The sequence below is a fragment of the Sceloporus occidentalis genome, unplaced genomic scaffold (assembly GCF_023333645.1).
Source record: "Sceloporus occidentalis isolate IW3139 unplaced genomic scaffold, rSceOcc1.0.p SCAF_41, whole genome shotgun sequence".
Classification (NCBI taxonomy): domain Eukaryota; kingdom Metazoa; phylum Chordata; class Lepidosauria; order Squamata; family Phrynosomatidae; genus Sceloporus; species Sceloporus occidentalis.
In genome coordinates this window covers 7,807,260-7,835,000 of record NW_028317021.1, presented here as the reverse complement: position 1 = coordinate 7,835,000, position 27,741 = coordinate 7,807,260, and the positions used below count along the sequence as shown (strand labels likewise).

The 27,741-nt window shown below is 45.4% G+C and overlaps 1 protein-coding gene across 4 annotated transcripts in view; it reads right to left on the bottom strand.

The window, feature by feature from the left end:
* LOC149290121 (uncharacterized protein KIAA1671-like) overlaps positions 1 to 27,741 on the bottom strand; it is a 46,466-nt gene that overhangs the window by 1,013 nt on the left and 17,712 nt on the right. For 3 of the 4 annotated variants that reach the window (XM_089490069.1, XM_089490068.1, XM_089490067.1), the window contains 6 exons: positions 15,493 to 15,614; positions 14,921 to 15,122; positions 14,140 to 14,323; positions 13,939 to 14,048; positions 12,967 to 13,115; positions 12,748 to 12,850 (listed from right to left, as the gene is read on the bottom strand). In XM_089490069.1, coding sequence (XP_089346195.1) covers positions 12,772 to 12,850; positions 12,967 to 13,115; positions 13,939 to 14,048; positions 14,140 to 14,323; positions 14,921 to 15,122; positions 15,493 to 15,614 — 846 coding nt within the window. In that variant the 3' untranslated portion in view covers positions 12,748 to 12,771. The remainder of the gene's footprint in view (positions 1 to 12,747; positions 12,851 to 12,966; positions 13,116 to 13,938; positions 14,049 to 14,139; positions 14,324 to 14,920; positions 15,123 to 15,492; positions 15,615 to 27,741) is intronic. The other variant, XM_089490070.1, reaches the window with a different exon arrangement.

The following is a 27,741-nucleotide window of genomic DNA, read 5'->3' as shown; positions in this document are numbered from 1 at the left end:
TGTATTCCTGCATGTCAGAAGGGTCCTATGTATTCCTTCATGTCAGAAGCTTCCTATGCATTCCTCCATAGCAGAAGGATCCTATGTATTCCTCCATGGAAGAAGGGTCCCATGTATTCCTCCATGGCAGAAGGGTCCTATGTATTCCTCCATGGCAGAAGAGTCCAATGTATTCCTGCATGGGAGACGTTTCCTATGTATTCCTGCATGGCAGAAGAGTCCTATGTATTCCTACATGACTCTAGGATCCTATGTATTCCTGCATGGAAGAAGGATCTTATGTATACCTGCATGGCAGAAGGGACCTATGTATTCCTTTATGGCAGAAGGATCCTATGTATTCCTGCAAGGCAGAAGGATCCTAAGTATTCCTGCATGGCAGAAGGGTCCTATGTATTCCTGCATGGCAGAAGGGTCCTATGTATTCCTGCATGGAAGAAGGGTCCTATGTATTCCTACATGACTCTAGGATCCTATGTATTCCTGCACGGAAGAAGGATCTTATGTATACCTGCATGGCAGAAGGGACCTATGTATTCCTTTATGGCAGAAGGATCCTATGTATTCCTGCAAGGCAGAAGGATCCTAAGTATTCCTGCATGGCAGAAGGGTCCTATGTATTCCTGCATGGCAGAAGGGTCCTATGTATTCCTGCATGGAAGAAGGGTCCTATGTATTCCTACATGACTCTAGGATCCTATGTATTCCTGCAAGGCAGAAGGATCCTATGTATTCCTGCATGGCAGAAGGGTCCTATGTATTCCTGCATGGCAGAAGGGTCCTATGTATTCCTGCATGGCAGAACGGTACTATGTATTCCTCCATGGCAGAAGGGTCCTATGTATTCCTGCATGGCTCTAGGATCCTATGTATTGCTGCATGGCAGAAGGGTACTAAGTATCCCTGCATGGCAGAAAGGTCCTATGTATTCCTGCATGGCATAAGGGTCCTATTTCTCCATGCATGGCAGAACGGTACTATCCATCCCTGCATGGCAGAAGGGTCCCATGTATCCCTGCATGGCAGAAGGGTCCTATGTATTTTTGCATGGCAGAAGGATCCAATGTATTCCTGCATGGCAGAAGCATGCAATGTATTCCTGCATGGGTGAAGGGTCCAATGTATTCCTGCATGGCAGAAGGATCCTATGTATTCGAACAGGACTCTAGGATCCTATGTATTCCTGCATGGAAGAAGAATCCTATGTATTCCTGCATGGCTCTAGGATCCTATTTATTGCTGCATGGCAGAAGGGTCCTATGCATTCCTGCATGGCAGAAGGATCCTATGTATTCCTGCATGGCAGAAGGGTGCAATGTATTCCTGCATGGCAGAAGGATCCTATGTATTCGAACATGACTCTAGGATCCTATGTATTCCTGCATGGAAGGATCCTATGTATTCCTGCATGGAAGAAGAATCCTATGTATTCCTGCATGGCTCTAGGATCCTATGTATTGCTGCAGGGCAGAAGGGTCCTATGCATTCCTGCATGGCAGAAGGATCCTATGTATCCCTGCATGGCAGAAAGGTCCTATGTATTCCTGCATGGCAGAAGGATCCTATGTATCCCTTCATGGCAGAAAGGTCCTATGTATCCCTGCATGGCAGAAGGGTCCTAAGTATTCCTGTATGGCAGAATGGTCCTATGTATCCCTGCATGGCTGAAAAGTCCTATCAATCCCTGCATGGCAGAAGGTTCCTATGCATCCCTGCATGGCAGAAGGGTCCTCTGTATTACTGCATGGCAGAGGGGTCCTATGTATCCCTACATGACTCTAGGATCGTATGTATTCCTGCATGGCTCTATGATCCTAAGTATCCCTGAATGGCAGAGGGGTCCTATGTATTTCTGCATGGCTCTAGGATCCTATGTATTCATGCATGGCTTAAGGGTCCTATGTATCCCTGCATGGAAGAAGGTTCCTATGTATCCCTGCATGGCAGAAGGGTCCTATGTATCCCTGCATGGCAGAAGGATCCTATGTATCCCTGCATGGCAGAACGGTCCTAAGCTTCCCTGCATGGCAGAAGGGTCCTATGTATAACTGCATGGCAAAAGGGTTCTATGTATTACTGCATGGCAGAAGGGTCCTATGTATCCCTGCATGGCAGAAGGGTCCTATGTATCCCTGCATGGCAGAAGGATCCTATGTATCCCTGCATGGCAGAACGGTCCTAAGCATCCCTGCATGGCAGAAGGGTCCTATGTATAACTGCATGGCAAAAGGGTCCTATGTATTCCTGCATGGCAGAAGGGTCCTATGTATCCCTGCATGGCAGAAGGGTCCTATGTATCCCTGCATGGCAGAAAGGTGCTATCTATCCCTGCATGACAGAAGGTTCCTATGTATCCCTACATGGCAGAAGGGTCCTATGTATTCCTGCATGGCAGAAGGATCCTATGCATTCCTGCATGGCAGAAGAGTGAAATGTATTCCTGCATGGCAGAAGGGTCCTATGTATTCCTCCATGGCAGAAGGATCCTATGTATCCGTGCATGGCAGAAAGGTCCTATGTATTCCTGCAGGGCAGAAGGATCCTATGTATACCTGCATGGCAGAAAGGTCCTATGTATCCGTGCATGGCAGAATCGTCCTATGTATTCCTGCATGGCTCTAGGATGCTATGTATTCCTGCATGGAAGAAGGATCCTATGTATTCCTGATGGAAGAAGGATCCTATGTATTCCTGCATGGAAGAAGGATCCTATGTATTCCTGAATGGCAGAAGTGTCCTATGCATTCCTCCATGGCAGAAGGATCCTATGTATTCCTGCCTGGCAGAAGGGTCCTAAGTATCCCTGCATGGCAGAAAGGTCCTATGTATTACTGAATGGCATAAGGGTCCTATTTATCCCTGCATGGCAGAAAGGTCCCATCTATCCCTGCATGGCAGAAGGTTCCTATGTATCCCGGCATGGCAGAAGGGACCTATGCTTCCCTGCATGCCAGAAGGGTCCTATGGATAACTGCATGGCAAAACGGTTCTATGTATTACTGCATGGCATAAGGGTCTTATGTATCCCTGCATGGCAGAAGGTTCCTATGTATCCCGGCATGGCAGAAGGGTCCTAGGCTTCCCTGCATGGCAGAAAGGTCCTATGCAGGTATACATAGGATCCTTCTGCCATGCAGAAATACATAGGACCCTTCTGCCATGCAGGGATACATAGAAACCTTCTGCCATGCATGGCAGAAAGGTCCTATGTATCCCTGCATGGCAGAAAGGTGCTATGTATCCCTGCATGGCAGAAGGTTCCTATGTATCCGTGCATGGCAGAAGGGTCCTATGTATTTCTGCAGGGCAGAAGGATCCTATGTATTCCTGCATGGCAGAAGGGTGCAATGTATTCCTGCATGGGTGAAGGGTCCTATGTATTCCTGCATGGCAGAAGGGTCCAATGTATTCCTGCATGGCAGAAGGATCCTATGTATTCGAACATGACTCTAGGATCCTATGTATTCCTGCATGGAAGGATCCTATGTATTCCTGCATGGAAGAAGAATCCTATGTATCCCTGCATGGCAGAAGGGTCCTATGTATTTCTGCAGGGCAGAAGGATCCTATGTATTCCTGCATGGCAGAAAGGTCCTATGTATCCCTGCATGGCAGAAGGGTCCTAAGTATTCCTGTATGGCAGAATGGTCCTATGTATCCCTGCATGGCTGAAAAGTCCTATCAATCCCTGCATGGCAGAAGGTTCCTATGCATCCCTGCATGGCAGAAGGGTCCTATGTATTACTGCATGGCAGAGGGGTCCTATGTATCCCTACATGACTCTAGGATCGTATGTATTCCTGCATGGCTCTATGATCCTATGTATCCCTGCATGGCACAGGGGTCCTATGTATTTCTGCATGGCTCTAGGATCCTATGTATTCATGCATGGCTTAAGGGTCCTATGTATCCCTGCATGGAAGAAGGTTCCTATGTATCCCTGCATGGCAGAAGGATCCTATGTATCCCTGCATGGCAGAACGGTCCTATCTATTCCTGCATGGCAGAAGGTTCCTATGTATCCCGGCATGGCAGAAGGGTCCTAAGCTTCCCTGCATGGCAGAAGGGTCCTATGTATAACTGCATGGTAAAAGGGTTCTATGTATTACTGCATGGCATAAGGGTCCTATGTATTCCTGCATGGCAGAAGGGTCCTATGTATCCCTGCATGGCAGAAGGGTCCTATGTATCCCTGCATGACAGAAGGTTCCTATGTATCCCTACATGGCAGAAGGGTCCTATGTATTTCTGCATGGCAGAAGGATCCTATGTATTCCTGCATGGCAAAAGGGTGCTAGGTATTCCTGCATGGGTGAAGGGTCGTATGTATTCCTGCATGGCAGAAGGGTCCAATGTATTCCTGCATGGCAGAAGGATCCTATGTATTCGAGCATGACTCTAGGATCCTATGTATTCCTGCATGTAAGGATCCTATGTATTCCCAAATGGAAGAAGAATCCTATGTATTCCTGCATGGCTCTAGGATCCTATGTATTGCTGCATGGCAGAAGGGTCCTATGAATTCCTGCAAGGCAGGAGGTTCCTATGTATCCCCGCATGGCAGAAAGGTCCTATGTATTCCTGCATGGCAGAAGGATCCTATGTATCCCTTCATGGCAGAAAGGTCCTATGTATCCCTGCATGGCAGAAGGGTCCTATGTATCCCTGCATGGCTGAAAGGTCCTATCTATCCCTGCACGGCAGAAGGTTCCTATGCATCCCTGCATGGCAGAAGGGTCCTATGTATTACTGCATGGCAGAGGGGTCCTATGCATCCCTACATGACTCTAGGATCGTATGTATTCCTGCATGGCTCTATGATCCTATGTATCCCTGCATGGCACAGGGGTCCTATGTATTTCTGCATGGCTCTAGGATCCTATGTATTCATGCATGGCTTAAGGGTCCTATGTATCCCTGCATGGAAGAAGGTTCCTATGTATCCCTGCATGGCAGAAGGGTCCTATGTATCCCTGCATGGCAGAAGGATCCTATGTATCCCTGCATGGCAGAACGGTCCTATCTATTCCTGCATGGCAGAAGGGTCCTATGTATAACTGCATGGCAAAAGGGTTCTATGTATTACTGCATGGCATAAGGGTCCTATGTATTCCTGCATGGCAGAAGGGTCCTATGTATCCCTGCATGGCAGAAGGGTCCTATGTATCCCTGCATGACAGAAGAGTCCTATGTATTTCTGCATGGCAGAAGGATCCTATGTATTCCTGCATGGCAAAAGGGTGCTAGGTATTCCTGCATGGGTGAAGGGTCCTATGTATTCCTGCATGGCAGAAGGGTCCAATGTATTCCTGCATGGCAGAAGGATCCTATGTATTCGAGCATGTAAGGATCCTATGTATTCCCAAATGGAAGAAGAATCCTATGTATTCCTACATGGCTCTAGGATCCTATGTATTGCTGCATGGCAGAAGGGTCCTATGAATTCCTGCAAGGCAGGAGGTTCCTATGTATCCCCGCATGGCAGAAAGGTCCTATGTATTCCTGCATGGCAGAAGGATCCTATGTATCCCTTCATGGCAGAAAGGTCCTATGTATCCCTGCATGGCAGAAGGGTCCTATGTATCCCTGCATGGCTGAAAGGTCCTATCTATCCCTGCACGGCAGAAGGTTCCTATGTATTCATGCATGGGTTAAGGGTCCTATGTATCGCTGAATGGAAGAAGGTTCCTATGTATCACTGCATGGCAGAACGGTCCTATGCATCCCTGCATGGCAGAAGGGCCCTATGCATCCCTGCATGGCAGAAGGGTCCTATGTATCCCTGCATGGCAGAATCGTCCTATGTATCACTGCATGGCAGAAAGGTCCTATCTATCCCTGCATTTCAGAAGGTTCCTATGCATCCCTGCATGGCAGAAGGTTCCTATGTATCCCGGCATGGCAGAAGGGTCCGAAGCTTCCCTGCATGGCAGAAGGGTCCTATGTATAACTGCATGGCAGAAGGGTCCTATGTATCCCTGCATGGCAGAAGGGTCCTATGTATCCCTGCATGACAGAAGGTTCCTATGTATCCCTACATGGCAGAAGGGTCCTATGTATTTCTGCATGGCAGAAGGATCCTATGTATTCCTGCATGGCAAAAGGGTGCTAGGTATTCCTGCATGGGTGAAGGGTCGTATGTATTCCTGCATGGCAGAAGGGTCCAATGTATTCCTGCATGGCAGAAGGATCCTATGTATTCGAGCATGACTCTAGGATCCTATGTATTCCTGCATGTAAGGATCCTATGTATTCCCAAATGGAAGAAGAATCCTATGTATTCCTGCATGGCTCTAGGATCCTATGTATTGCTGCATGGCAGAAGGGTCCTATGAATTCCTGCAAGGCAGGAGGTTCCTATGTATCCCCGCATGGCAGAAAGGTCCTATGTATTCCTGCATGGCAGAAGGATCCTATGTATCCCTTCATGGCAGAAAGGTCCTATGTATCCCTGCATGGCAGAAGGGTCCTATGTATCCCTGCATGGCTGAAAGGTCCTATCTATCCCTGCACGGCAGAAGGTTCCTATGCATCCCTGCATGGCAGAAGGGTCCTATGTATTACTGCATGGCAGAGGGGTCCTATGTATCCCTACATGACTCTAGGATCGTATGTATTCCTGCATGGCTCTATGATCCTATGTATCCCTGCATGGCACAGGGGTCCTATGTATTTCTGCATGGCTCTAGGATCCTATGTATTCATGCATGGCTTAAGGGTCCTATGTATCCCTGCATGGAAGAAGGTTCCTATGTATCCCTGCATGGCAGAAGGGTCCTATGTATCCCTGCATGGCAGAAGGATCCTATGTATCCCTGCATGGCAGAACGGTCCTATCTATTCCTGCATGGCAGAAGGTTCCTATGTATCCCGGCATGGCAGAAGGGTCCTAAGCTTCCCTGCATGGCAGAAGGGTCCTATGTATAACTGCATGGCAAAAGGGTCCTATGTATTACTGCATGGCATAAGGGTCCTATGTATCCCTGCATGGCAGAAGGGTCCTATGTATCCCTGCATGGCAGAAGGGTCCTATGTATCCCTGCATGGCAGAAAGGTGCTATGTATCCCTGCATGGCAGAAGGTTCCAAGTATCCCTGCATGGCAGAAGGATCCTATGTATCCCTTCATGGCAGAAAGGTCCTATGTATCCCTGCATGGCAGAAGGGTCCTAAGTATTCCTGTATGGCACAATGGTCCTATGTATCCCTGCATGGCTGAAAGGTCCTATCTATCCCTGCATGGCAGAAGGTTCCTATGCATCCCTGCATGGCTCTATAATCCTGTGTATCCCTGCATGGCAGAGGGGTCCTATGTATTCCTGCATGGCAGAAAAGTCCTATGTATTCCTGCATGGCTCTAGGATCCTATGTATTCATGCATGGCAGAAGGGTCCTATGTATCCCTGCATGGCAGAAGGGTGCTATGTATTCCTGCATGGCAGAAGAGTGCAATGTATCCCTGCATGGCAGAAGGGTCCTATGTATTCCTGCATGGCAGAAAGGTCCTATGTATTCCTGCATGGCTCTAAGATCCTATGTATTCATGCATGGTTTCAGGGTCCTATGTATCGCTGCATGGCAGAAGGGTCCTAAGTATTCCTGCATGGCAGAAGGATCCTATGTATCCCTGCATGGCAGAAAGGTCCTATGTATTCCTGTATGGCAGAATGGTCCTAAGTATCACTACATGGCTGAAAGGTCCTATCTATCACTGCATTGCAGAAGGTTCCTATGCATCCCTGCATGGCAAAAGGGTCCTATGTATTACTGTACGGCAGAAGGGTCCTATGTATCCCTACATGAATCTAGGATTGTATGTATTCCTGCATAGAAGAAGGATCCTATGTATTCCTGCATGGCTCTATGATCATATGTATCCCTGCATGGCAGAGGGGTCTTATGTATCCCTGTATGGCAGAAAGGTCCTATGTATCACTGCATGGCTGAAAGGTCCTATCTATCCCTGCATTGCAGAAGGTTCGTATGCATCCCTGCATGGCAGAAGGGTCCTATGTATTCCTGCATGGCTCTAGGATCCTATATATCCCTGCATGGCAGAACGGTCGCATCTATCCCTGCATGGCAGAAGGGTCCCATGTATCCCTGCATGGCAGAAAGGTGCTATGTATCCCTGGATGGCAGAAGGGTCCTATGTATTTCTGCATGGCAGAAGGATCCTATGCATTCCTGCATGGCAGAAGGATGCAATGTATTCCTGTATGGCAGAATGATCCTATGTATTCCTACATGACTCTAGGAGCCTATGTATTCCTGCATGGAAGAAGGATCCTATGTATTCCTGCATGGCAGAAGGGTCCTATGCATTCCTACATGACTCTAGGATCGTATATATTCCTGGATGGAAGAAGGATCCTATGTATTCCTGCATGGCTCTAGGATCCTATGTATTCCCGCATGGCAGAAGAGTGCAATGTATCCCTGCATGGCAGAAGGGTCCTATGTATTCCTGCATGGCTCTAGGATCCTATGTATCCCTGCATGGCAGAAAGGTGCTATGTATCCCTGCATGGCAGAAGGTTCAAAGTATCCCTGCATGGCAGAAGGATCCTATGTATCCCTTCATGGCAGAAAGGTCCTATGTATTCCTGCATGGCAGAAAGGTCCTATGTATTCCTGCATGGCTCTAGGATCCTATGTATTCATGCATGGTTTAAGGGTCCTATGTATCGCTGCATGGAAGAAGGTTCCTATGTATCCCTGCATGGCAGAATCGTCCTATGTATCCCTGCATGGCAGAAAGGTCCTATCTATCCCTGCATGTCAGAAGGTTCCTATGCATCCCTGCATGGCAGAAGCGTCCTATGTATTCCTGCATGTCAGAAGGTTACTAGGCATCCCTGCATGGCAGAAGGGTCCTATGTATTCCTGCATGGCAAAAGGGTCCTATGTATTACTGCACGGCAGAAGGGTCCTATGTATCCCTACATGAATCTAGGATTGTATGTATTCCTGCATGGCTCTATGATCCTATGTATCCCTGCATGGCAGAAAGGTCCTATGTATTCCTGCATGGCTCTAGGATCCTATGTTTTCCTGCATGGCTCTAGGATCCTATGTATTCCTGCATGGAAGAAGGATCCTATGTATTCCTGCATGGAAGAAGGATCCTATGTATTCCTGCATGGCACTAGGATCCTATGTATTCCTGCATGGAAGAAGGATCCTATGTATTCCTCTATGGCAGAAGGATCCTATGTATCCCTGCATGGCAGAATGGTCCTATCTATCCCTGTATGGCAGAAGGGTCCTATGTATCCCTACATGGCAGAAGGATCCTATGTATTCCCGCATGGCAGACGGGTCCTATTTATCCCTGCATGGCAGAACGGTCCTATCTATCCCTGCATGGCAGAAGGGTCCCATGTATCCCTGCATGGCAGAAAGGTGCTATGTATCCCTGGATGGCAGAAGGGTCCTATGTATTTCTGCATGGCAGAAGGATCCTATGTATTCCTGCATGGCAGAAGGATGCAATGTATTCCTGTATGGCAGAATGATCCTATGTATTCCTACATGACTCTAGGAGCCTATGTATTCCTGCATGGAAGAAGGATCCTATGTATTCCTGCATGGCAGAAGGGTCCTATGTATCCCTACATCCTCTAGGGTAGTATGTATTCCTGCATGGAAGAAGGATCCTATGTATTCCTGCATGGCTCTATGATCCTATGTATCCCTGCATGGCAGAGGGGTCCTATGTATTCCTGCATGGCAGAAGGGTCCTATGTATTCCTGCATGGCAGAAAGGTCTTATGTATTCCTGCATGGCTCTAGGATCCTATGTATTCATGCAAGGCTTAAAGGTCCTATGTATCCCTGCATGGAAGAAGGTTCCTATGTACCCCTGCATGGCAGAACGGTCCTATGTATTCCTGCATGGCAGAACGGTCCTATGTATCCCTGCATGGCATAAGGGTCCTATTTATCCCTGCATGGCTGAAAGGTGCTATGTAGCCGTGCATAGCAGAAGGTTCCTATGTATTCCTGCATGGCTCTAGGATCCTATGTATTGCTGCATGGCAGAAGTGTCCTATGAATTCCTGCATTGCAAAAGGATCCGATGTATCCCATCAGGGCAGAAAGGTCCTATGTATCCCTGCATGGCTGAAAGGTCCTATCTATCACTGCATTGCAGAAGGTTCCTATGCATCCCTGCATGGCAGAAGGGTCCTATGTATTACTGCATGGCAGAAGGGTCCTATGTATCCCTACATCCTCTAGGGTAGTATGTATTCCTGCATGGAAGAAGGATCCTATGTATTCCTGCATGGCTCTATGATCCTATGTATCCCTGCATGGCAGAGGGGTCCTATGTATTCCTGCATGGCAGAGGGGTCCTATGTATTCCTGCATGGCAGAAAGGTCCTATGTATTCCTGCATGGCTCTAGGATCCTATGTATTCATGCATGGCTTAAGGGTCCTATGTATCCCTGCATGGAAGAAGGTTCCTATGTATCCCTGCATGGAAGAAGGTTCCTATGTATCCCTGCATGGCAGAAGGGTCCTATGTGTTCCTGCATGGCAGAAGGTTCCAAGTATCCCTGCATGGCACTAGGATCCTATGTATTCCTGCATGGAAGAAGGATCCTATGTATTCCTCTATGGCAGAAGGATCCTATGTATTCCTGCCTGGCAGAAGGGTCCTAAGTATCCCTGCATGGCAAAAGGGTTCTATGTATTACTGCATGGCATAAGGGTCCTATGTATCCCTGCATGGCAGAATGGTCCTATCTATCCCTGCATGGCAGAAGGGTCCTATGTATCCCTACATGGCAGAAGGATCCTATGTATTCCCGCATGGCAGACGGGTCCTATTTATCCCTGCATGGCAGAACGGTCGTATCTATCCCTGCATGGCAGAAGGGTCCCATGTATCCCTGCATGGCAGAAAGGTGCTATGTATCCCTGGATGGCAGAAGGGTCCTATGTATTTCTGCATGGCAGAAGGATCCTATGTATTCCTGCATGGCAGAAGGATGCAATGTATTCCTGTATGGCAGAATGATCCTATGTATTCCTACATGACTCTAGGATCGTATGTATTCCTGCATGGAAGAAGGATCCTATGTATTCCTGCATGGCTCTATGATCCTATGTATCCCTGCATGGCAGAGGGATCCTATGTATTCCTGCATGGCAGAAAGGTCCTATGTATTCCTGCATGGCTCTAGGATCCTATGTATTCATGCATGGCTTAAGGTTCCTATGTATCCCTGCATGGAAGAAGGTTCCTATGTATCCCTGCATGGCAGAAGGGTCCTAGGTATCCCTGCATGGCAGAAGGGTGCTATGTATTGGTGCATGGCATAAAGGTCCTATGTATCCCTGCATAGCAGAAAGGTGCTATGTATCCCTGCATGGCAGAAGGGTCCTATGTATTCCTGCATGGCAGAAGAGTGCAATGTATCCCTGCATGGCAGAAGGGTCCTATGTATTTCTGCATGGCAGAAGGATCCTATGTATTCCTGCATGGCAGAAGGATCCTATGTATCCGTGCATGGCAGAAAGGTCCTATGTATTCCTCTATGGCAGAATGGTCCTATGTATCACTGCATGGCTGAAAGGTCCTATCTATCCCTGCATTGCAGAAGGTTCGTATGCATCCCTGCATGGCAGAAGGGTCCTATGTATTCCTGCATGGCTCTAGGATCCTATATATCCCTGCATGGCAGAACGGTCCTATCTATCCCTGCATGGCAGAAGGGTCCCATGTATCCCTGCATGGCAGAAAGGTGCTATGTATCCCTGGATGGCAGAAGGGTCCTATGTATTTCTGCATGGCAGAAGGATCCTATGCATTCCTGCATGGCAGAAGGATGCAATGTATTCCTGTATGGCAGAATGATCCTATGTATTCCTACATGACTCTAGGAGCCTATGTATTCCTGCATGGAAGAAGGATCCTATGTATTCCTGCATGGCTCTAGGATCCTATGTATTCCCGCATGGCAGAAGGGTCCTATTTATCCCTGCATGGCAGAACGGTCCTATCTATCCCTGCATGGCAGAAGGGTCCCATGTATCCCTGGATGGCAGAAAGGTGCTATGTATCCCTGGATGGCAGAAGGGTCCTATGTATTCCTGCATGGCTCTAGGATCCTATATATCCCTGCATGGCAGAACGGTCCTATCTGTCCCTGCATGGCAGAAGGGTCCCATGTATCCCTGCATGGCAGAAAGGTGCTATGTATCCCTGGATGGCAGAAGGGTCCTATGTATTTCTGCATGGCAGAAGGATCCTATGCATTCCTGCATGGCAGAAGGATGCAATGTATTCCTGTATGGCAGAATGATCCTATGTATTCCTACATGACTCTAGGAGCCTATGTATTCCTGCATGGAAGAAGGATCCTATGTATTCCTGCATGGCAGAAGGGTCCTATGCATTCCTACATGACTCTAGGATCGTATATATTCCTGGATGGAAAAAGGATCCTATGTATTCCTGCATGGCTCTAGGATCCTATGTATTCCCGCATGGCAGAAGGGTCCTATTTATCCCTGCATGGCAGAACGGTCCTATCTATCCCTGCATGGCAGAAGGGTCCCATGTATCCCTGCATGGCAGAAAGGTGCTATGTATCCCTGGATGGCAGAAGGGTCCTATGTATTTCTGCATGGCAGAAGGATCCTATGTATTCCTGCATGGCAGAAGGATGCAATGTATTCCTGTATGGCAGAAGGATCCTATGTATTCCTGCATGGAACGGTGTTTCTTTATCCCACCTTCGCATTTGTGGGTCTCCATCCTTAGACCTGGTTCTCATAGTGGCTCTGCCTCTTCTTGGACTTCAGCTCCTTCAGCCATTTTGGGGAGGCCTCCTCCAACCTGCAAGGAATACAAAGAACCATAGAGTTGGGAGAGAAGTCCCTAGAAGGGCCCTGATCCAGTCCAAACCCCGTCCTGACATGCAGTAACTCTCAATCAAATGAAAAACAGCTCACCTCTCTTCCTTCTCTATGGCTGCCGTCGGAGGAATCCACGAACCATGGGCGTGAAACAGCGATTTCAGCGACCGGGAGGAGGACTGCGTGGATACACCACTTCCCGTTCCCGTCGTCGCGTCGGGTTCATGTCTTTTCCTGAGTTGCGCCTGGAAAGAAAGAAAGAAAGAAAGAAAGAAAGAAAGAAAGAAAGGTAGTGGTACCTATTTACATTATAGAAGACCATAGAATTGCGCTGGAGGACCCCCAAATGCCTAGAGAGGTCACTCTCTCTCTCTCTCTCTCTCTCTCTCTCTCTCTGGATCTCTAGGTCCTCCATTGCAACTCTATGGTCAATATCCGCTAGAAGGTGACCATAGAATTGTGTTGGAGGACCCCCAAATTCCTAGAGAAGTGTGCTCTCTAGGAATCCCTAGGTCCTCCAAGGCAACTCTATGGTCAGCTTTCAGTAGAGGTTAACCATAGAGATTCATACTGCAGGGCCTAGAGATTCCTAGAGAGGACACATTAATGGTCATCTCATGGTGAACCCACGGTCACCCCATGGTCATCCTGTGGTCACCTCATGGTCTCCTCATGGTCACCACATGGTCACCTCATGGTCATCCCATGGTCACCCTGCGTTCACCTCATGGTCATCCCACGGTCATTGCATGGTCACCCCACAGTCACCCCACGGTCCTCCCATGGTCATCCTACAGTCACCCCACGGTCACCTCACGGTCATCCCATGGTCACCCCATGGTCATCCTACGGTCACCCCACGGTCACCCCACGGTCACCCCACGGTTATCCCACGGTCACCCCACGGTTATCCCACGGTCACCCCATGGTTATCCCACGGTCACCCCATGGTTATCCCACGGTCACCCCATGGTCATCCTATGGCCACCCTATGATCACCCCATGGCCACCCTATGATCACCCCATGGTCACCCCATGGTCACCACATGGTCACCCCACCACAGTCACCTTGAAGGCCGAGTGGTCCATCCCTGGGAAGACGGGGAGCCGTTGGGTTTGGGGGGCCGCTGACCTCTCCGTGCTTCGGGGTCTCCCCTCTTCCTCTGACGGCTTCTCTCCTGAACGGAAGAAAAGGGGACATGACCACCCATCATCCCCGCCATACGGACCCCTGACCGCCCCGAGACCCTCTCTTCCATCTTGACCCACCGGTCGAGCCCCTGACCATCCAGGCACCGTTAGGTTCGCCACTTTCGGATGTCTGTGGCTGACCCTCCTCATGGCCGCTGCTGCTCCTACGTAATGAGTTCGAGATGGGTGTCCGGCGTTGGCGCCGTCTCTTGCTCAGCTGCACCCGGGTCTTCATGGCGCTGGAGTCCAGAACGGGTGTTCGCTTTGGGAAGAGGAGCGGAAAAATAGGGTTGTATATGACCATAGAGTTGCGCTGGAGGACCTAGAGATTCCTAGAGAGGACACTTCATTGACCTCAGAGTTGCACTGGAGGGAGATCCCTAGAGAGGACACTTAATTGACCATAGAGTTGCACTGGAGGACCTAGAGATTCCTAGAGAGGACATTTCATTGACCACAGAGTTGCCATGGAGGGAGATCTCTAGAGAGGACACTTCATTTACCATAGAGTTGCCATGGAGGGAGATCTCTAGAGAGGACACTACATTGACCATAGAGTTGCACTGGAGGACCTAATGATTCCTAGAGAGGACACTTCATTAACCATAGAGTTGCACTAGAGGGAGATCCCTAGAGAGGACATTTCATTGACCACAGAGTTGCAGTGGAGGACCTAGAGATTCCTAGAGAGGACACTTCATTGACCATAGAGTTGCACTGGAGGGAGCTCCCAAGGGAGGACACTTCGTTGACCATAGAGTTGTGTTGGAGGACCTACGGATTCCTAGAGGGGACATTATTATCTAGGCATCTGTACATCTATGGTCCCCCAAAGATGGCCGCCGCGGAGAAGACTTACGTCGAGGAAGGAGAAGTCCGGGGTGGTTCCTGACGGCGCTGAGAGTTTGGCGGGCTCCGCGTCAGCGCTGTCGAGGTCTGGGTCACAAGAAGCGTCACGTGTGTCGATGGCGCAGGATAACGAAGAAAGGTGGCTGCTCGCGGGGGTAGGTTTGCTCACCGCGATGGAGACGCTTTCCGAGGAAGGAGACTCCGGCGCAAAGCTGGGAAGGAGAAAAGAAAACGTAATTTCGTTCTGTTTGCGGCAACGGTTGTTGCTGCTAAAAATGTAATGTGATTTTTTTGCCACCACCAGAGGGTGCTTTTGCGCTCCGAAAGAGCTTTCTCGGCCTTACTTAACGAGGTTCTTGGCACCTTAATGAGAACATTAAGTGGGTGGGAAACAGCCGAAATGCAGCTCGCTCCTCCGCGTTTTTCTGAATATTGCGCAGGAGGACCTAGATATTCATAGAGGGGACACTTATCCAGGCATTTGTAGCTTCTCTGACACATATCTATGGTCAACCTCTGGCGCATATATATATATATATATATATATATATATATATATGCTATAAAACCCCGGATGCGCACCTCTCCATGTTTCCTCGCTGGTCTTTCCAGGTGCCGTATTGGTTGTCGCCACTCTCTGGCACAAGCGTCTCGGTGTCTTTGGCGCCCTCCGCTGGCCGGCCAAAGCATTGCTTCAGTTGATCCTGAAACAAACAAGGGGTGGAATGAAAATATGGACATTATGCATTTAAAACATTTATAACGCCTAATAATTAATACTACGAAATACTAATATTTTAAATAAATAAATATTTTAATAAATGTAATAATAAAATATACAGTCCGTCCTCACCTCACGCAGGGGATCCGTTCCGGATCCTGCCGTGTAAGGCGAATTCTGCCTATGCTCGAGCCCCATTGGAAACAACGGCAGCGCGGGAGCGCACGGGGCGCAACAGGCGCGCGCACCCATTCAATTGAATGGGACGCGCCGCCCCTTCCGCCCCGTGGCACGGGCGTGCTGTACATATTTAATATTAACTATATATTTTAATATATATTAATATGTATTATATCACACACATTACATATATTAATATATATATACATATTATTATTTTTTTATATTTATTTTTTCAATTTTCCACATAACAAACAATAACTCCCAATACATTGAGACAGCCCCCCCCCAAGTCTAACAAGTAGACCAACAAAACATAGACAGTTACCATACAGTAAACAAAAGACACCGGACTCTTGTACTAAAACACATCTAACATATAATGTCTTCCTAATGCTGCTTGAAATTTGGCGATTCTGTTCTTCTTATTTTTATCTTGGAAACTGTTCTCTGTTTCTTTAGTTTCCTTCACTTGGATCTGGTCTTCTGATATCTTCATTCCTTGGTATTCCTATAGGTATATTCATCACTTAACCTAAGAATATCTACTACTGTAGAGTGAAATTATAAATTCTCCATATATATTTATATATATTAAAATATATTGTTCTACCCACCTAACTTATATTCATTAATCCAATAGATCTTAGGAGGCATACAGAAAGGAATTTTTAAATGATTCATTTTGATTTTGTCTTTTTAAATATCAATGTCTTATCCCATCTTGTTTCTAAAAATTTATAGAACTCTTCCCATTCTTGAAATACACAATTCTCAGTTTTATCTCTCATCCAACATGTAAGCCTTTCCATCTCAGCCATTTCAAACAATTTACAGAGCCATTTATCTGCAGATGGCACTTCTGTTTTTTTCCAAAATTTTGCATACACTATTCTGGCACAAGTGAAACTATAAAACAGAAATTTACCATGTTGTTTTTCTAAATAGTCATCTAGCATGCCTAACAGGAAAGTTTCTGGTAACAATGGTACTTTTATATCCATATTTACATTCAAAATTTTATGAATTTCTAACCAATATTTTTTTGCCATATCACACGACCACCATATATGAAAGTATGAGCCAACCTTATCCCTACATTTCCAACATAAAGGATTACTGTTCTTATACATAAAATATAATTTTTGTGGGGATAAGTGCCATCTTATATACATTCTCCTTAAGATCTTGACAAACTGTATGTTTTATACTTCTTGTCCCAATGTTTTCCCATTTTTTATATTCAATGTTATGCCCTACATTTTGAGCCCACTTCACCATTGAATGTCTGATTATTTCATCTTCCGTTTCCCAGTTCAATATCATTTTGTAATACCTTGAGATCAGTTTGTTTTTCCCTTTTACAGTACTATCCTCCCATTCTGTTCTTTCCTTTTGAATACCTGTAAGTTTCTTATCCATTCTCCACCTTTCCCTTAACTGTCTGTACAGGTACCAATGACAAGGAATTCCTTCCTCTTTCAGTTCCTCTTGAGTCTTTAATTCCACATCCCCCTGTGTTACTTTTATTAAATCAGAATATCACAGCCAATTTTTTTAAGGGATTTTTTCTTTTCCAAAAAAGGCTTCATGGGCAGAGCACCACAAGGGAAGTTCTCTATATAATCTGGATTTAAGTTTATCCCAAACTATCATCAGAGCTTTTTTGATAATATGGTTCTTAAAATCTTTATGTATTTTATCTTTTCCGTAAAATATATAGCCATGCCATACAAATCTCATGCTCCCTCCCTCCAAATTCAATAGTCTTTCATCTTTTAACAAGATCCAATCCAAAATCCAATTTAGCACTGAAGCAAAGTAGTATAACTTTAGATTCGGTAAGCCCAAACCTCCCCTTGTTTTATTGTCACACATTATTTTCATATTAATTCTTGCCTTTTTCTTATTCCACACAAATTTCAAAATATCGGCTTGCCATATCTTTAGAGGTTCAAAGAGTGTAAAATCGGGATTGATTGAAATAGAAACAATAACTTTGGGAGAACATTCATTTGAATTACAGAAATTTTTCCTAAGAGTGACAAATTCAACTTCTCCCATCTTTCTAGATATTTCTTAACATCATTCCATACTGTTTTATAGTTATTGTGATACAAATCTGTACATTTGTTTGTTAAGGTAATCCCCAGATATTTCACTTTCTTATCTATCTTGTAACCACTCATTTGTTCCAGCTCCAATTCTTCTTTTCTAGATAATTTTTTTGTTATCATTGTCGTTTTGTCCTTATTTACCTTAAGCCCTGAGACCATCTCAAATTCCAAAAGTGTATCCGTTACATATATATATATAATATGAAAGACATATTGTTTATAATATATATATATATATATATATAATCACATACATTATATATATTAATATATAATTTTATATGATATATATATATATATATATATATATATTATAAAAATATTATATATATATATTAAATATGAAAGACATAATGTTAAGTATATATAAATATATATATAAATAATATAAAATACATTAGTATATATCTCTATTATTTTATATTACTATTATAATATATATAATATATATTAATATATAATATGAAAGACATTGATACTATATATATATATAATATTATATAATATATATTTATATATATCAGGGGTAGGCAACCTGAGGCCCATGGGCCGGATGCGGCCCAGCAAGCCCTTGGGACCGGCCCCTGCCCGGTCCTGCTGCCGATTGCCTCCGGAGCCTTTGGCCTCTCGCGTGAGGGCGTGGGGCCTTTGGCCTATCAGGAGGAGGTGGGCAAGGGGGGGCAAGCGGCGGGCAAGGGGGGCAATTGTCTATAGAAGCCTCCGAAACATGCATTTATATTAACATTTTTTAAAAAATCAGCAAAATTTTTAGTGTCCTCCATTTTTTTTTTTAAAAAGTGTCCTCCATTTGAAAATTTTGTCCTACATTTGTCCCGGTTTATTTATTTAATTAATTTTAAAAAATTATTTAATTATTTATTTTTTGGCTTTGCCCCCCCAGTTGTCTGAGGGACAGCAACCCGGCCCCTGGCTCAAAAAGGTTGCCTACCCCTGATATATATAATATAAAATACATATTTTTATATAATAGTTATATATTAGGAATTTATATATATTTATATTATTTTATTTCATATTATATAAATATATACAATATAAAATATATTTATAATCTAATATTATATAATATAATAAGGACATAATAATATATATATATAATATATTAATATATATAACCTATATAATAAAATAATATTACATATACATATATATGCTAAATAACATATGAAAAATCATTCGCTGTGCTTTGTCAACCGTGCCACGAATAGGTCACTCCCAGTGGACAAAGCAATTAAAAAACGGTACAGGCTCACTGTCCGCGTTAGTTAACACAGTGCAATAATGCAGGGGGAAAAGACTTAACGAAGAGGAAACGAGGTCAATGAAACAAAGGGTCTGTTGTCGTCTCTCATTTTGTTCCAGCTTTCTCATTCTGACAGTAAAAGGATTTTATTCCCTTGATTTAGACCCTATGTTTCTATTGATTGGGCCTCGTATCTTATTGGCCTTTTTCACTGCAGCGTCACACTGTCAGCTCATGGTCAATTTTATGGTCTATTAGGACTCCTAGATCCCTTTTATACATATAAGTGTCCATAAGCCAGGACAGGACCCCACTGGACACCCCACCGGTCACTCCTCTCCAGGACGAAGGAGAAGGGGAGCCACTGCTGGACACTGGGCCGAGGACAGGACCCCACTGGACACCCCACCGGTCACTCCTCTCCAGGACGAAGAAGGGGAGCCACTGCTGGACGCTGGGCCCAGGACAGGACCCCACTGGACTCCTCACCGGTCACTCCTCTCCAGGACGAAGGAGAAGAGGAGCCATTGCTGGACACTGGGCCCAGGACAGGACCCCACTGGACACCCTACTGGTCACTCCTCCCCAGGACGAAGAAGGGGAGCCACTGCTGGACGCTGGGCCCAGGACAGGACCCCACTGGACTCCTCACCGGTCACTCCTCTCCAGGACAAAGGAGAAGAGGAGCCAATGCTGGACACTAAGCTCAAGACAGGACCCCACTGGACACCTCACTGGTCACTCCTCTCCAGGACAAAGAAGAAGAGGAGCCAATGCTGGACACTAAGCCCAAGATAGGACCCCACTGGACACCTCATCGGTCACTCCTCTCCAGGACGAAGGAGAAGAGGAGCCAATGCTGGACACTAAGCCCAAGACAGGACCTCACTGGACACCTCACCGGTCACTCCTCTCCAGGACGAAGGAGAAGAGGAGCCAATGCTGGACACTAAGCCCAAGACAGGACCTCACTGGACACCTCACCGGTCACTCCTCTCCAGGATGAAGGAGAAGAGGAGCCATGGCTGGACACTGGGCCCAGGACAGGACCCCACTGGACACCCCACCGGTCACTCCTTTCCAGGACGAAGGAGAAGAGGAGCCATTGCTGGACACTAAGCCCAGGACAGGACCCCACTGGACACCCCACTGGTCACTCCTCTCCATATACTCACTATTGGCCAGGCTAATTGGGCCTGCAAGAGATGGAGCATGTTGCAAAAGTCCCTTTGCGTCTTCTTGCAAAGGAAACTCCTAGTTGTAAGTGTTGTTGTTACAATAAGAAGCAGGGACCTCTGGCCGCGGGAGATAAACATGTTTCCTAGAACTATTCCGGCTGTCTGACCTCAGCAGTGACTCGGCCGAGGCTTGGAAGGGTTCCCTGCAGGATGACGAAGAGGCCATGCAGGAATACAAAGAATCTTATGCCATGCAGGAATACAAAAACATTGAGTCTGAAGGGTCTAATAAGGGTCCTATAGTCCAACCCTCCCTCTGCCATGCAGGAATACATAGGATCCTAGAGGTCTACTAAGATAACGTCTACATAGACTACTAAGATTCATAGGTCCATAGGACTTAGATGTCTGCAGACATCCCTGGACTACAAATCCCATCATCTCCTGCACTGCCGACTAGAAGATGGACGATGGGAACCCTAGTACCAACTCTGCGTCGTGAGGGAAACGATAATACGGGCGAGCGAAAAAACAACCTGGAGAAGAAAACCAATTAATATTGATCCACAATTAATTAATTAATATCAGAAATATTAATAACAACGATCCTAAACACGTAGGCGGCGCGGTTTTTCGAAACACGCGACTACCGACGGGGACGACGACGGGGATTCGAACCCGGGTCCACAGCTCTTACTGGGTCAGGATGCTCCCTTTTGCGCAGGGAGGCGACACGGTGCTGGCTGCGTACGGAAAACCTCCGGAAGGATTCGCGGCTCCGCATCGCAAAATGGCGGAAAGAGAAGGTCCGCTTGAAGGTGCCGGGAGATGCCCTGTAGTCATCCGTGGCGGTCCGTTCGTGCACAAACACCACGATCAGGTTCAGCACATCTTGCAAGGAACGCGTTTGCGCCACCGCCATTTTGTCCCCTAAATAATCCATGGCCGGAATGAAGAAACGGAGTAATTATCGGTCGGCCCTTGATCCACGTCCTTCGGCGGCTTGCGGCCGTTTTTCGCGGTGGCTAACGAAGGAGAACGATGGATAAGGTTATATATATATATAAAACGAAGTCTTGATTATAGTGCAGCCGGAGTTGCCATGGCAACGGACGGACTAACGAGGAAGCGGATCCTTGTCTGGGAATGAATCACCCGTTTGCGTTCCTTCTCCTTCGTCAGGCGGAATGTTTTGCTTTTAACCCTTGCGAGAAGAAAGGAAGGAACAAAGGAAGAAAGGAATCTGCCATGCAGGAATACATAGAATGATAAAGATGGAAGGGATACTAAGGGTCCTATAGTCCAACCCTCCTTCTGCCATGCATAGGATCCTAGAATCAGAAGGGACTACTAAGTGCCATATCGTCCAATCCACTTTCTGCCATGCAGGAATACATAGAACACTCTAGTTATAGGGGACTAATAAGGGCCATATAGTCCAACCATTCTTCTGCCATGCAGGAATACATAGAACACTAGCATCAGAAGGGACTACTAAGGGCCATATAGTCCAACCCTCTCTTCCACAAAGGCACCATATTAGGACAAGTAACACAACAGCAAAGCAGGTGGAAGGGGAACAAACACAACTCACTTCCACCCCCAAGGGAGGAAATGGGAGCCAGCTGTTTCCTCTCCCAACGAAATGGCCTCATTTCCTATTCGGAAATCGCAACTCAACAACTTCAGGACTGGGCCAGATCTGCAAAATGCCAGGTTTCTGTTTGAATGTTTTGGCCATGCAGGAACACATAGGATCCTTCTGCCATGCAGGAATACATATAATACAAGAGTCAGAAGGGACTACTAAGGGTGATATAGTCCAACCCTACTTCTGCCATGCAGGAATACATAGGATCCTAGAGTCGGAAGGTGCTACTAAGGGTCCTATAGTCCAACCCTCCTTCTGCCATGCAGGAATACATAGGACACTAGAGTCAGGAGGGACTAGTAAGGGTCCTATTGTCCAACGCTCCTTCTGCCATGCAGGAATACATAGGATTCTGGAGTCAGAAGGACTATAGGACCCTTAGTAGTCCGTTCCGTCTATTATTATTCTATGTATTCCTGCATGGCAGAATGTGGGTTGGACTATATAACCCTTAGTAGTCCCTTCCATCTTTATTAATGTATCAGACACTGACCACAGAGAGGCACGGGAGATTCCTAGAGAGGACACTTCCCTAGGCATTTTTATAGCTCCTCCAGTGCAACTCTATGGCCAACGTCCATCAGATGTTGACCATAGGGTTGCGCTGGAGGACCTAGAGATTCCTACAGAGGTGGTAGGCTAAATCTCTGGGGTCCATCCCACGTTTCAGAAGGCTGATAAATTAGTCTAATGTTGGATTTCTGCCAGGTTCGAGACGCACCTTAACACAACACTCCTTATCATTTATTCATAAACTCACTGAAACGCGGCAGTGAGTCCTTGAATATTAACAACTCCACACGTAAGGAATGATAAAATAATCCAGCCATGGGAATTTATTTTTTCGATTACTTCCTGTGTCAATGGTGCCCCCTTGTGGAGAAGTTGTGAAATTGCGTCGCGGAGGAACTATTACGAACCCCAGTTAAAGGTTACTATTACGATGATCATGATGATCTCTCCTTTGGTCAAAAGGATGTTATAACATTATATATAATGATGATGATCATGATGATAATTATTATCATCTAATCTTTGGTTGAATAAAATAATAATAATAGTAATAGTAATAATAATAATAATTTATAATGTTATAAAACATATAAATAATAATAATAATTGAGTGATTGATTATTTAAATTCCAATTTCTTAAAGAAGAGTAAGACTTCTGCTTACGAAAGCGTGCTTCGCTCTACGCCATGTGTTGCGATACATTAAAATGTTTACATTTAAAGAGATTTTTAAAATATTTTTTAATAAATTTTATTATTTTAAAAAGACAAACACTACAAAGACAAATAAACAAAAAAAATTAGCTACAGTATCCAAAAGCTTTCTGAAAACAATACAAATATATATAGTATTAATAATACATAAAAAACATAAAAATCTTCCTGCTATTACAGTCGGACCTGTATTATTCTCACACTTCTTAAGAATTAGTTAAGTCTTTTTACCACATGTGGTGGTCATGTCCGGTAATACAAAAATTTTGGAAAGCGGTATATAATTGTATAAAAAGTATATATAATATAAAAGTGAAATTAATCCCAGAAACGTATTTGCTAAACATTATCACTGACATAAAGGTTAGAAAATATTTGAAGCCTGTACTCTACTTAATCACATCTGCAAGAATAGTAATCGCCAGAAATTGGAAAAATCAGGGAGAAATTGATGTAGAGGAATGGTTGATAAAAGCACTGGACGTGGTAGAGATGGATATGATCACCACACGTTTAAAAGATACTGTCAAACATATGGATACCGCTATTACAATTTTGTAAGAAACGTTGGTCATGACTTGGAATTCTCCAATAGATATGTATAGCTCTTGGTTAAGAAATGATAGGACGGGAAGAGGGGTAGTATCCCCTGAGGATAAATAAAAGAAGAGGTGGTATTCCTCAGACGGATTTGATATAACAAAATAAACAAGATAAAGAAATGAGCAGTGGCCTCAGAGGGAGCGATCAGGCAGACCCAGCAACATCAGGGACTGTTTGAAGGAAGAGGCCCCTCCCTCCTTAACTGTCATCTCGGCCTCAGAGGGAGCCATCAGGCAGACCCAGCAACATCAGGGACAGCCTGAAGGATGAAGCCCCTCCCTCCTTAACTGTCATCTCGGCCTCAGAGGGAGCGATCAGGCAGACCCAGCAACATCAGGGACTGTTTGAAGGAAGAGGCCCCTCCCTCCTCAACTGTCATCTTGGCCTCAGAGGGAGCGATCAGGCAGACCCAGCAACATCAGGGACTGTTTGAAGGAAGAGGCCCCTCCCTCCTCAACTGTCATCTTGGCCTCAGAGGGAGCGATCAGGCAGACCCAGCAACATCAGGGACTGTTTGAAGGAAGAGGCCCCTCCCTCCTCAACTGTCATCTTGGCCTCAGAGGGAGCGATCAGGCAGACCCAGCAACATCAGGGACTGTTTGAAGGAAGAGGCCCCTCCCTCCTCAACTGTCATCTTGGCCTCAGAGGGAGCGATCAGGCAGACCCAGCAACATCAGGGACTGTTTGAAGGAAGAGGCCCCTCCCTCCTCAACTGTCATCTTGGCCTCAGAGGGAGCGATCAGGCAGACCCAGCAACATCAGGGACTGTTTGAAGGAAGAGGCCCCTCCCTCCTCAACTGTCATCTTGGCCTCAGAGGGAGCGATCAGGCAGACCCAGCAACATCAGGGACTGTTTGAAGGAAGAGGCCCCTCCCTCCTCAACTGTCATCTTGGCCTCAGAGGGAGAGATCAGGCAGACCCAGCAACATCAGGGACTGTTTGAAGGAAGAGGCCCCTCCCTCCTCAACTGTCATCTTGGCCTCAGAGGGAGCGATCAGGCAGACCCAGCAACATCAGGGACTGCCTGAAGGAAGAGGCCCCTCCCTCCTTAACTGTCATCTCGGCCTCAGAGGGAGCGATCAGGCAGACCCAGCAACATCAGGGACAGCCTGAAGGACGAAGACCCTCCCTGCTCAACTGTCATCTTGGCCTCAGAGGGAGCCATCAGGCAGACCCAGCAACATCAGGGACTGCCTGAAGGACGAGACTTCTCCCTCCTTTAATTGTCATCTTGTATTTTGTATTATATTACAATTTTTACTGTACACCGCTATGACCATTGCGGAATAGCGGTCTATAAATAAAACATATTATTATTATTATTATTAACGAGTGATGTTGTAAGGAAAGCAGATTTAAATCGAGGAATTAAATAAGAAATTTATAGCTGTATAGAGATAGAAAGAAGAATTATAAAACTAATTGGAGGGATCTGAAACTGGAAGATTCTTTTATTTGTATGGGTTGATTTGTTGATTTGTTTGTCTATATGTACTCATTCTTTTTTCTTTCTTTGTTGTGTCTTTTTTCTTTCTTTGGGTGGGGAAGGGGTAGATAGAAAATAAGCTTATGAATGAGATGTATCATTGATGACTACTTTTTTATTTTTTTATTTTTTGTGCTAGGTGTTTAGTCTAAATGAATGTATATATATGTATGAAAAGAGTATTTTTAAATAATAAAAAAAAGAAAAAAAAGAATTAGTTAAGTCTTTAAATATGTTCCCCCTGTTCTTAATTTTCTTTTCTCATGTTGAGATATCATCTTTTTTTAAATTTCAATCTCATTTTGCTGAGCAGGGGTATCCACTTTTCCTAATGAGTTTCACCTAGCAACAGAAAATTTTCTTTCATATCTGAAAAAGTAAAATAATGAATTAACCAATGTGGAAATTAAATCGTCGCCACTAAACGACTGCAGTTCTTAACCTTTGACCCTTTGGACCGTACCTGATTGTCCTCCCTAGCCAGCGGTGCATTCTGGGAGATGTAGTCTGGAACCGGAGTCCAGGGAATTTACAAAATGGAAGCCATGTTTTGCAAAACTCTCTCTTGCAAATCATTTAACAAAGGCAATTACGTCCATCAGAGGAGGAAAACAACAACTTGAGTAGCCAAGCAACTAATTAGCAGCGGAGCATTTAACGACCGCCAGATGCAGCAACGTTTTTGGCTTGGAAACGAGGTTGTAACCAAGAGCGACCCTCAGAGAAGAATGGCACTTTTAGGAGTCAAGTTTTGCGCAGTTTTGTTTTCTGGAAAAGCTACTGACGCTGGATGCAAAACTTACTCAATGGATGAGTTTTTGGACTTCGTCTCCCACAATTCACAACCATTATTGACCTGGGAAGGATGGGGGATACAGCCCAAACTTCTTCTGCCATGCAGGAATACATAGAATTGTTCAGCCATGCAGGAATACATAGGATCCTAGAGTCGGAAGGGACTACTAAGGGCCATATAGTCCAGCCCTCCTTCTGCCATGCAGGAATACATAAGATCCTAGCATCCAAAGGGACTACTAAGGGCCATATAGTCCAACCCTCCTTCTGCCATGCAGGAATATATAGGATCCTAGAGTCGGAAAGGACTGCTCAGGGCCATATAGTCCAAACTCACTTTCTACCATGCAGGAATACATAGAATAATAAAGACGAAAGGGACTACTAAGGGCCATATAGTCCAACCCTCCTTCTGCCATGCAGGAATATATAGGATCCTACAGTCGGAAAGGACTGCTCAGGGCCATATAGTCCAAACTCACTTTCTACCATGCAGGAATACATAGAATAATAAAGACGAAAGGGACTACTAAGGGCCATATAGTCCAACCCTCCTTCTGCCATGCAGGAATACATAGGATCCTAGAGTCAGAAGGGACCTCTATGGGCCATATAGTCCAAACTCACTTTCTGCCATGCAGGAATACATAGAATGATAAAGACGGAAGGGATATACTGTGAACCGCCCTGATCTATGGAAGGGCGGTATAAAAATAAAAATTTTATTATTATTTATATACTTTCTCCGCATCGTCTCAAAAGCCACGAACAGGACGACAAAGATAATGAGATGACATAATGAGGCGCAATCACTCACCCAAAAAGACCACAAGGATTTCAACAGGTTCGAGGAGTAATAATACTCCATTTTGACCGGCTTTTTAAAAGCCTCGTCTCTTTCGATTCTCAGTGGAAAGTTACGTGCATCAATTATTCACCCGTTTGCTCATTCGTTCTCTTGAAAAGAGATCTTTGCGAAGCCGCCAGAAAGTATCATGTGACAGACACATTTCATTCTCTCATATATATATATATATATATATATATATATATCCTGTCCCACTAATAATAATAAAAATAGAGAAGGGCCCCTCGAATTTTGCGACTGTGACTCGTTACAAAAACCTGTGCGGGGATTTCTCATTTTTATTTTTAATTACGATCGTGTTTCTTGTTAAAATGCACGGTAAGGGATTGCTTTGCAACTGCATTGAATACGTAGTATCCCAGAGTCGGAAGGAACTACTAAGGGCCATAGAGTACAAAACTCCTTCTGCCATGCAGGAATACATAGAACACTAGAGTCAGAAGGGACTACTAAAGGCCATATAGTCCAACCCACTTTATGCTATGCTGGAATACACAGAACACTAGAATTAGAAGGGACTCCTGAGGGTCCTATAGTCCAACCCACTTTCTGCTGTGCAGGATTACAAAGAACACTAGAGTCAGAAGGGCCTCCTAAGGGTCCTATAGCCCAACCCTCCTAGTGCCATGGAGGAATACATAGAATACTAGAGTCAGAAGGGACTACTACAGGCCATAGAGTCCAACCCTCCTTCTGCCATGCAGGAATACATAGGATCCTAGAGTCAGAAAGGACTACTAG